We start from the raw sequence: 12,196 nt of genomic DNA on the forward strand, positions 1-12,196 counted from the left end.
GAATATTGAGCATTTTTATGATAATTTTACCATGCATGGAACCATTTTATACAGCTCTTACATGGTTCATTTAATTAAGTTTAAAAGGCCTTTAAAATTATCCATGCCTTTTTACAAAACGATATGTTCCCCAGTTCCCCACAGAGGCACTTTTCTGCCTTGTTAAACCAATGGTCATTCTCAAGGACTCTCCTGTACATGTGCACTAATGTAACTTCATCCTAGATTTTCAGAAAGTGGCTTTTTACCTGCATTACCTGCACATGGCTAATTATACGAGTGAGACGATGTGTATGTGAGTCAGCCTCGCTACCTTGTACACAAAACAAATAAAGCAGCATGAAATACTGGCATGATGGATGCTGTGAGTGCCAACGCACGCTGCGTAAAGCAACAGCCAGGCATGTTAGAGATGTAATCAATCCAGTAGGTGTGCGGCCGATTACAGCAACAAAGACTAATGAACATCCCAGATAGTGGGGCATAACAGACAAGAAACAGTGGCATGTTGAAAAATATTAGCAAAGTGCTGGAGAGAAAAAAAGAAAAGAAAAAAAGAAAAGAAAAAAAGAAAAAGAATCTCAAATATTTAACCGGATGCATGCTGTTAAGGAACGATATTGGGTTAAAGTGAAAGACTGGAATTTCAGGAGCAAAATGTTGCCCCTCACCTTTACTCCTTGAGTGAAAATCTCAGGCTTAGCAGGTGACGGCTGTCAGATCTACAGTTTGACGTGTAAGCTGCCATTCATGCTCCCGAGTAGAAGGACAGATTGTGCCGTGGCCAGCCGAGTGAGGAGGTAACAAGATAGCAGATTAAATCGCCCTTCTCTCCTCACCCCACTGTGGCAGCCCGGCTACGACAGGCTTCCTGAAACAGGCTCCGGTGCAAGGTGTCAATCACAGCCTGCTATCATTTATCCTGTCTGCTGGCAAAGAGTGATGTTCGCAACAGGCACGTCAGACGGAGAATCAGAAATGCCTGCACTGAAAACTTTATCCTGAACATCGGATCGGTATCGTTTTCAAGGTCACTTCAGAATAGAATGGCTATAAGATTGAAATATAATGAGAAATGAAGATACACACAGTGGACTCGGATTTCAGATGAAAGGCAGAATCACGGTGCAAACTGATTTATCCTTTTATCAGCTAGTAGCCATCCTCTGGCTGAAAACAGACACACTTACTGCAAAAAGGATATTGCCGATTATTGTTTTTTAGTAATTAGCAGCCATTAGACTTTGAGAGATTTTTAAATCCGATAATAACGTGTTTTACATTTGCTCAAATGCAGAACTAAGACAGTTCCTAACTGTCCTGACTTATAAATATTTATCTTATCCCAATTTCTATCAATATTAACAGCCCACTACTGACTAAATCAACAGATTTAATTATTTTATTTACGACACCCTTATCCTGAGTGATATTTATTTTTATGCAACTGAGCAATTGAGGGTTAAGGGCCTTGCTCAGGGGCCTAGCAGTGGCAGCTTGGTGGACCTGGGATGCGAACTCACAACCTTCCGATCAGTAGTAATAAATAAAAATAGCTGCTAAAATAAACACTAAATATCAGGAACCAAATGCTCATAGTCTCAGAGGGCTTTCTAAAATAAAAAAAAGAGCATGCTTTACATAAAGTAATGTAAAAGCGGTCATGTGAACCAGGAAGTGCATAATAGAAATTATAGACATTCATATTTAAATAGACTTATAAATATCCTAACAAATTGGTGTAAAAGTTTATCATAGATTTTAGATAATTGTAGTCTATAACTGAATTTCATTAGGGATTAAACTCAATGGACATGTGGTAGTTTGAATATAATAGATTTAATTGGTAATAAAAAAGGTATAGAGAGAGAGAGAGAGAGAGACAGAGAGAGAGGACACTCAAACTATCCAGGTTTGACTCCAAAGAGAGAGAGAAAACGAGACAGAGAAAGACACATAGAGAGACAGAGAGAGAGAGACAGAGAGAGAGACTTAAACTATCCAGCCTTGACTCCAAGAGAGAGAGAAAATGAGACAGAGAAAGACACAGAGAGAGAGAGAGAGAGACTTAAACTATCCAGCCTTGACTCTAAAGAGAGAGCGAAAACGAGACAGAGAAAGACAAAGACACAGAGAGAGAGAGAGAGAGAGAGAGAGAGACACTCAAACTATCCAGCCTTGACTCCAAATGACCTATGGCGATTTCAATTTAATTTTAGATTATGAGTGACGCCTGTCTCATGCACGACAGCTGCGTATAGATTAAGTGTCGATAAATGCAGAAAGTACATGTGCACCACAGCAGCACTATATTTAGATATTGTTTATTGTCAGTAAGGTGTTTGTGCATTGCATTAATAAATGTGATGTATTTGTATAAACTCAATTTATTCTGTGTGTAAAGTCAACAGTAAGAAGATTGACAGTTTGTTAATCGTCGACTCCGGTTTCAGACTCGTGACAGGTCTATCCACACGCAGACTGTGTTGCTTTATTTCTCCACAGCCATATGGTCTCGCATCTCAACACTTGTTCATGTAAATATGAATGACTTCTGGCTGTATGTGTATCATGTCATGCTAAATTCTCAACAACCTGCTATCTATCCCAGAGAGGACACCATGGTGAGAGCTCCAGTGCAATGACTTACACAATCAGGAAACACAGACAAGACTGTTCAGACAGATGCATGCATATCTCTCTCTCTCTCTCTCTTTTACACACACACATCCATTGGCAGTATGGTTCATGAATAATGCATTGACGAAACACAGCGTTTTGCATCATCGCAAAAATATTCCAGATTGAAGACACTTCACAGCTCTTAATCTGGCCCTGCAAAGTGTTGACAGATTTTTTTTCTACCTACAGAATTGTCAATTTCAATATGGTACAGAAGCAGCAGTATATATCCCTTCCTGCTATTGAAATGCCACTCAGCATGCCACTGGACGTCAAAAACTGGAAGGAAGAATATATTTATTCTCCTGAAATTAGTCAGCTAGTTACAGGTAGCGTTCCGAGAGCTATATTGTTTAGCGTACAGGGCGCTATTTAAAGGCGAGGAAGTGTGTAGCACCACAGCGACACAGGCTCAGATGGGGTTTCAGATGATCTCCTCAGGGTTTGTAAGGTTTCCTCCCATTTCCAAAGCACATTTTGGTAGGAAGATTGACAAACTGAAATTTCCCACTAAGTGTGAATGTATGTGTGTGTGTGTGTGTGTGTGTGTGTGTGTGTGTGTGTGGTGACCTGCGATGACCTGGGGTTTTACCTCAGGAGTTTTACTGAGGTATTTACATATCATCCATACTGTTCCTGGGATCAGGATAAAGGAGTTACTGAATGGATGGATGGATGGATGGATGGAACAAACGGATGAGTTAATGGATACATGGGTGGTTGGATGGATCAATGGGTAAATGATTAAATGGATGGATGGATGGATGGATGGATGAATGGATTAGTTTATGGGTGGATGGATGGATGGATGGATGGATGGATGGATGGAGGGATGGATGGATGAATGGATTGGTTTATGGGTGGATGGATGGATGGCTGGATGGATAGTTGGATGGATAGTTGGATGAATCAATGAATAAATGAATATATAGATGAATGGAACAAATGAATGGATGGATGGATGGATGGATGGATGAATTAATGAATTAACGAATAAATGGAAGAACAGAACAAACAGATGAAGGAATGGGAGGTTGGATGAATAAATGGATGAATGATTGAATGGATGTATGGATAGATGGATGAGTGGTTGGATGAATAAATGGATGAATGATTGAATGGATGTATGGATAGATTGATGAGTGGTTGGATAGATAAATGGATGGATGGATGGATGGATGGATAGATGGATGGATGGATAAATAAATGGGTGGTTGGATGGAACCTTGAGTGAATAATTGGAAGGATGGATTGATGGATGGATGGAGGCATGGATCCTTGGATGGATGGATAGTTGGATGAATCAATGAATAAATGAATATATGGATGAATTGAATGAATGAATGGATGGGTGAATGAATGAATGAATTAACAAATAAATGGATGAACGGAACAATCAGATGAATGAATGAAAGGTTGGATGGATGGATGGATGGATGGATGAAAAATATACAGAAATGGAGTGCAGCCATTTTGTAGTCTTGTCCTAATTCTCAGTGGTGAAATTATAGTCCCTGTATAGTGCACTACATCATTGCCTTCAGTTCTCTGTAAATTCAGTGTACAACTGCTGCACATTGTTTTCTCAGTATATAGCAACATCTGTATGAACATGAACAACCACTGAAGCCAAAGGCTACACATTGAAACCTACATACTTAGAAAGTAGAATATGTAATATGTACTGTTTAAATTCTTTACATTCTGATCACATGTTTCTAGTGTTTGAGTTCAGTGTCTCCATCACCGTCATTCTATACGGAGTGAATCTAGACACAGCGCTGCCCTTTAATCCTTCTTTCTCATAAGTGACATATTAAACACATCTCTTACCATGCCAGCCCATTGAGTAGGGAAAGGAGACCTCAAAGAGGTTGTCGTATTTTGTCAGAAGCGTTTTCATTACGCATGCAAGACCTGTGAAGAGAGAGAGAGAGAGAGAGAGAGAGAGAGATAAAACACTCAAACTATCCAGCCTTGACTCTAAATTACCTCCAATACTGAAAGCACTGTGGTTATTTAAAGAATTTTAGATTACAAGAACTTTTTTCCACATATTTTATATGGGTTTTGAACAGCAGAAAAAATACATCATGTGTTACGTCTGTCTCACGCATGAGAGTTTTTCTAGTTTACATCCAGCTAAGGTAAGTGCAAAAAGTACATTTATACCACAGCAGTGTAGAATTCTCAAATCTGATTGGTCAGAAGGTGTTACATTAAAAAATGTAAGCAAATTTGTGTGATGTTAGAAGAATAAAACACCTGGGGAAGCGCTGTTAAAGGAAAATAATCAACTCAGCCTTACCTTGGCCATCATGGCAGGTTTTTATTCATTATTTAAAAAAGTAATATTAAATAATTGAGTAATGCATGACATATACCAATCAGGCATAACATTATAACCACCTGTCTAAGACTGTGTTGGTCCCCCTTTGCTGCTGAAACAGTCCTGACCCGTCGAGACTCCACTAGATCCCTGAAGGTGTGCAGATCCTTTAAGTTGCAACCTACAGGACTTAAAGAATACTTTTGATAGATACTGACCACTGCAGACCGTGAACACCCCACAAGAGCTGCAGTTTCGGAGATGCTCTGATCCAGTCGTCTAGCCATCACAATTTGGCCCTCGTCAAACTCACTCAAATCCTTACGCTTGTCCATTTTTCCTGCTTCTAACACATCAACTTCGAGGAGAAAATGTTTACTTGCTGCCTAATATATCCCACCCACTAACAGGTGAGGAGATAATCAGTGTTATTCACTTCTCCTGTCAGTGCTCATAATGTTATGCCTGATCAGTGTAAATCAAACTTTCTTTAAAACTCTTTCAATCCAGTTCAACATCCAGCGACACACAGAACCAGATATTAGATTTTCAGGCTTCAGAAAGAGAGGATGGTTTATAGTCCATGTGTGTACAGAAGCCCTTAGCTAAAAGGTCTCCCACTCGAGTTAAACACAATGGTACAGTGCAACAGTTTTTCTCGAACGTCAGATAATTTTCTTGGCAATAAACTGGATTCGTATCTCGGTCAAAGGTCACCAATTCATAATCAGCCTCTCAGGCAAAAACAATTGATTGTTCAGAAAGCATTTCATATTAGTCTCTCTGATAGATGGATGCAGCTGATTTTTATTCACATTATGAATGCTAATATAGGAAATATGCATCAGAACCGTTTTGTAATCAGACTCACAAATAGACAGAAGGGCACAAGATAATTGTGTTTTGTGAAGAAATGTGACATCAGGAAGATTTCAGAAGTTTAAAGAAGATTAAAGAAGTAGTGAAATAAGAAAATAATGAATGGCATCCTAGAGATACATGGGGTTGCTGTGGATGGCACTTAGAAACCAAGAAGCTAGCATCGGACTGCAGTTTCCATCAGTGAACACTGAGAACTTCATCATGTTGAACTAGAATGAATTTCCTGGTTGCACAATTACACTATTTGACCACAAATATAGAAGGGAAATGATTTATAATCACACTCTCCGGTGCCACCCAGATGAGGATAAGTTCCCTTTTGAGTCTGGTTCCTCTTAAGGTTTCTTCCTTAAAACTCAACACATCTCCGGAAGTTTTTCTTGCCACGGTCACCTCTGGCTTCCTCCTTAAGGATAAATGTAAAATGTATAATTTATATTCTGAATTTATATATTTTTATAAAGATACCTTGTATCAATATCCATTGCTAAAAGCAAATATCCGAATAGAATTGAACTGAATTTCCTTACAGGAAGCTCACCATTGTCAATATGTTTTATTAACACGTTTCTTAGCTGTTACTATAGAAACGATAACCAGTTAGAGCGAGGATATTAAAGTAAACCTGTGAGTCGTTGTCCAACACCTTCTGACCAATCAGATTTGAGAATTCCGTAGCATGATAACGTGCTATCAGGTTTGTATATATGTATATCTACGAGTCCCTGAATTAGCTGTTACTATAGAAACAATCATTTCAATATCATTTATCATTTAGTGAGGTCCAAAGGTCTAAGAGAAAATAAAAAGCTTCGGTTTTGTGTTCTTGTCTAATTGTTTATCATTAATTATATTCCAGAGAAAAGTAATGACTTGTGTAAAAAGTAAAATATTTGAATTTCAGACTTTCTTATAACTTACACTATACTGCCAAAAGTTTTGGGACACCCCTCCAAATCACTGAATTCAGGTGTTGTTTTTCAGGGCTTGGGCTCGGCCAGTGAGTTCCAGTGAAAGGAACTCTTAATGCTTCAGCTTCATACCAAGACATTTTGGACAATTTCATGCTCCCAACTTTGTGGGAACAGTTTGGGGATGACCCCTTCCTGTTCCAACATGACTGCACACCAGTGCACAAAGCAAGGTCCATAAAGACATGGATGAGGGAGTTTGGTGTGGAGGAACTTGACAGAGTCCTGACCTCAACCTGTCAGAACACCTTTGGGATGAATTAGAGCGGAGACTGCGAGCCAGACCTTCTCATCCAACATCACAAATGCACTTCTACAGGAATGGTCAAATAAACACACTCCTAAACCTTGTGGAAAGTCTTCCCAGGAGAGTTGAAGCTGTTACAGCTGCAAAAGGCAGACTCCATATTACATTCATGTGCATGTAAAGACAGACGTCCCAATTTTGGCAATATTCAGATCAGAAAATTCAGTAGTGTGTGCTACCAGGTAAGTGTATATGTATATCTATAATGAAAAAAAAAGGAGGAGGCAAATACTGTAAACTCAACTATATGACAATTTTGTACAGTTTAGTCATACTGTGTCTTGTGCAATAATAAGGTTAGTGCCCTCAGATCAGTAAGTGGTCCTGAAAGCCCTGCCGCATCCACCAGCCCCCATTTAACGTTAACAAGGCAACAGCGAATAACAAATGAGCCCTGGCACTAAATTGGCTGGACAGCCATCTTGCTAATTGCTCGGTGCAGAGGCGGGTTGTGATCCCTGGCAGCAGCTGACCCAGCACGCTAATTTGCCTGCCGTTTATTTACATTGGGGATTAAACTCATCACGCCTGCAGCACTCCATCCAGAGAGGAAAAAAAAGCACCTTATCCAGAACCGGAGCGGTTATCTGTTACCACAGCCTCTCCTCACGTCTCCCGTGTGCCGTGTGCGTGCTGACAGCCTGGTGTTAATGACACCTGAGGAAAAGCCAGTGCGTGTGAAGACTGACGCTGGTGAACAGCACTGAGTGACGCACAGACAGGGAGAAGACAGATATGCGCAAGAGGAACGTTACGAAGACAGACGGACGTGTGCAAACGCAAGCCTTTTCACGGTTTAAGATAAAAGTGTCTTGAGAAGAGAAAGGTCAATGAGTTCACAAGGATGAAAGTGAATTTTTCATTTCATTCGCTAGGTTTTTTACTAGCACAAGTTCACGTCTTGGAATCTGAAGGAATAATTTTTTGGGCTCATACACTGAAAATTTTCTAATTTAGAATAAATAAAGTGATAAATCATTTAAAACTACAAATGACAAAAATATTAGCCCCCCTGTTCAAATACATCTACTCACACTGTGTTCGCAAAAGTAGACAAATCTGTATCTCTGTATCTCCCAGGACAAGCTAATTATTTATTATTGAGAAACCAGAAGGCAAAAAGCATCCTGAATAATTACACGGCAGTGTAATTCAACTACCCCATGCATCACACACACACACACACACACACACGTGTCTTCCATTTTACATTGCACACTGTACACTTCATGTTGTTGATCGTTCAGCTAATCCCTGCTCCACAACGGACCAACCGGTCCGCACAACAACTTGGCACAGGTTGTTGTGTGGATGTTGTGCCGGATGCCCTTCCTGATGCAACCCTCCCATTTTTTATCCAGGCTTGGGACCGGCACTGCATCCAGAGGCTGGGCACTGGCTGGGAATCAAACCTGGGCCTTCCACATGGTAGGCAAGAAACCTACCACTGAGCCACCAGTGCCCCTTACACTGTACACTTCATACAGTACAGTAATTTGGTATATTTGTGTAGTTTACATCTTTTTTTTCCCTTCACTGTGTCCTTAGAATTTGTGTTATCGGCTACTGAAGGTTTCACAGAGTAATAATTTCAGTGAATGGTGTAACAGACTGTTTCCTGTACAGGAAAATAAACCGTTGAATCTTGAATCTAGTTATTGGTCTTGAATCTGTCGCTTTCACTGTACGAGTCCCTGAATTAGCTGTTACTATAGAAACAATCATTTCAATATCATTCACAACTCATATAGTGAGGCCCTAAGGTCTGAGAGCACTGGCAAATATCCTTCCTTTTCATGCTCTTTTCTAATTTTTTATTCACTGATTATATTCCAAAGAAAAAAAGTAATGACTTTAGTAACTTGAGTAAAAAGTCTTTGGATTATTTCCATGAATTTCAGACTTTCTCAGTATTTGGTTTGTTCCCTCTTTGCCTTGCTCTCGAGCTGGCGCAGTCTCCACAAGTTTGTGCAATACCTTCTGATCCATTTTACATCAAATCCATCAGCGTGTCGACTGAACCCACGCTTCAATTAGAAAAGATTTCACGTGAGGAAAATCTGAGCTTGTGAACAAAGCAATTGTGCAACATGGTCAATGTGGTACATCTGCTCACAGGGAACATTTATTTTCTTTGTTTCAAAATATTTCTGAATTCTAGACCTAGAAGTAGTGAGGAATATCGAATATTAAATATTCAAAACATTTACTTTCTTACTTTTAAATATTTCTAGAACTAGAAATAGTGAGGAATCTCGAATATTAAATATTAAACATTTCTTTTCTGTGTTAAATATTTCTGAATTCTAGACTTAGAAATAGTGAGAAATCTTTAGTATTAAACATTAAAAATATTAAACATTTATTTTTTTTGCTTTTGAAATATTTCTAAATTCTAAAAGCTTTAGTTTATTTTCAATTTAATTTTTAAGATTTTTAATGTCTGAGATATTTGGAATTCACAGTATATACAACCAGGTTAAACTCTGATTATTGTATTTTATTTTATTTTATTTTATATTTTGTATGAAAATCATGATGAATGAATTCATGAACTCACTGTCTGTCTCCTCAGATGTAAGATATTTAATTATTTATTTTTATTTTATTTTTCATGTATTTATTTCATTTATATGAAAAACATGATGAACTGTCTCTCTCCTTGTATGTAAGATTTTTTTTTTTCTTTTTTTTGAAAACCATGATAAATGATATCAGGAACTCACTGTCTCTCTCCTCGGATGTAAGATCAGGAAGACGTAGGACATGTCGCCGTGGCAGCATCAGAGTCTGGAAAGGCCACGTTGCCCAATACGGCACCACAACAATCCAATGCTCATTCTGCACCACCACACGCTCCTGGACAACACACACACGGTACAAATGATAGCTTATTCATAAGGCATGGGCCGCCTATGCTTCAGTAACATTTCATTTAAGCATTCGTACAGAAGTGACATCATTAATCTCTCACACACAGAGGCATACATAATCTTCACAGACATCAGTAATTGATTTTTTCCGTGTCATTTATTAGAACGGTGCTGCTAAGTGTTTTTATGTCCTTGTCTTGTGAGCCAGCAAGCCCCTAAAAAATAATGAACGAACACGATGGAACGGTTTCTTAAATCATTTCGTGTTCATTAAAACTGCAAGGACATGTAGAGTACAGCAGAAAACACTTTTATCCTGTCATCAAACTAAAGCTATTTTCAAACTAAAGCCACACAAAAGGACAGATTTATTTATTCACTTATTTATTGATGAATGAATCTCAACCTGAAGTAAAGTTCTAACACTTCCAAAAGTAAAAAAAGACTTCATAGCAGTACCGTTGAAAAACCTTAACTTAAGACTTCAGACTTTCTCAGTATTTGGTTTGTTCCCTCTTTGCCTTGCTCTCGAGCTGGCTGTGAAAGCTCCAGTACCTCCATAATTGTAAAATGAGTGGGAAAAGAGTTCTTACTGATTATCAGCATCATCCATATCAGTCTACATCAGTCTCTGTCTCATTACCTGAAGTAAAAGTCAGTCACGGTGTTTAAACCCGAGCCTCATGGCCATCGCCTCTTCGCTCGACTGATCTGTGTACACGTTTACATCAGTAGAGTAATAATCACTTACTTCTGTTCAGTAAATTTCTTGCTATTAATAGAATTTCATCCTGGTATTTTAAACCCACATCTGTGTAAAGAGTTTAAGCATGAATTCACCGTCATATTTGTTCACCTTCGGAACAAATATCTACAAATCATTTCCTCATCCCCTCGTCATCCAAAATGTTCATGCCTTTCTTTCTTCAGTCGTAAAGAAATGATGTTTTTTTTTTGAGGAAAACATTTCAGGACTTTTCTCCATATAGTGGACTTCAATGGTGCCGCTGAGTTTGAACTTCCAAAAGGTAGTTGAAATGCAGCTTCAAAGAGCTCTAAACGATCCCAGCCCCGGAAAAAGGGTCTTAGCTAGCGAAACCATCGCTCATTTTCTTAGAAAAATAAAAAAAATTGTATACTTTTTTTTTTTTTTACCACAAAAGCTCGTCTAGTACTAGCTCTGGGGTGCCAACGTGCAAAGACCAAGGAAGTGCAAATAAGTCACACGCTCTTTACTAACACAAAGGTACAGCGAGAATGTCTGGGTGTGTTGATATCCAGGTGCAGAGCGAGCAACCACAGCTTCAATCGCTCAGGATATTTAAAGGAAACTTTTTAAACAGTCACGTTATTTCCAAGTGGACGTAATCTTTTGCTTAAATGTTTAAGGTCCGATACAAAGTAGGGTCTACAATGCCGTCCGGTTACGGTGCGATCAGCTTACCTCTGGTGTCCAAAAAGTCCAAAATACTGACAACAACACATGATTAGAGAGGGAAGAACTAGTTACTATAACCAAAAAGTTAAAAACAAAGGATAAAGAAATAATAGGTAAATGAAGGTAAATTAAAAGAGAGCAACTGAAACGATTTCCACATCTAGTTTAAACACACGAACAGACCATTTTATACAAAAAAAACTGACACAACTTTGTGTCATTCCACATGCAACAACTTCAGAGCGGTCTTCTTCTTCCTGAGATTTATTGGTGGTTAACAAAAACAACCAAATGGTGTATTTCCGGTATGGAGTGTGGATCAAAACGACTTTCCTTATTTATTTATTAATTTAAACTTCTCTCCTACTGATTAGTTCTTCTAAGATACTGAAAAATAAAAATAAAACATGAATTTCTTGAGTTACTTTGTAAAACCTCTCTCGGTATAACTCGGTAAAACACTGGGTCTGTAGTCCCGCCTACGTCACGTGTGACCTTTCGATTAGTACGCAGTGTTGTGGACGCGCATCCCAGAGCTAGCGCTAGACGAGTTTTTGTGGTAAAAAAAAAAAAAAAAAAAGTATCCAATTTTTTATTTTTATAAGAAAATGAGAGATGGTTTGGCTAGATCCTGGGCTGGGATCATTTAGAGCTCTTTGAAGCTGCATTAATACTGCATTGTGGAAGGTCAAACTCATTGGGCACCACTGAAGT

At 38.7% G+C, this 12,196-nt stretch overlaps 1 protein-coding gene across 2 annotated transcripts in view; it reads right to left on the reverse strand.

Moving 5' to 3' along the window:
- galt (galactose-1-phosphate uridylyltransferase) overlaps positions 1-12,196 on the reverse strand; it is a 120,407-nt gene that overhangs the window by 28,441 nt on the left and 79,770 nt on the right. Inside the window, exons 8-9 of one of the 2 annotated variants that reach the window (XM_058412210.1) lie at positions 9,898-10,030; positions 4,516-4,599 (exon numbers count right to left, since the gene is read on the reverse strand). In XM_058412210.1, the coding sequence (XP_058268193.1) occupies positions 4,516-4,599; positions 9,898-10,030 (217 nt within the window). The remainder of the gene's footprint in view (positions 1-4,515; positions 4,600-9,897; positions 10,031-12,196) is intronic. The other variant, XM_058412211.1, reaches the window with a different exon arrangement.

Source organism: Hemibagrus wyckioides, linkage group LG16 (genome assembly GCF_019097595.1).
Source record: "Hemibagrus wyckioides isolate EC202008001 linkage group LG16, SWU_Hwy_1.0, whole genome shotgun sequence".
Lineage (NCBI taxonomy): Eukaryota > Metazoa > Chordata > Actinopteri > Siluriformes > Bagridae > Hemibagrus > Hemibagrus wyckioides.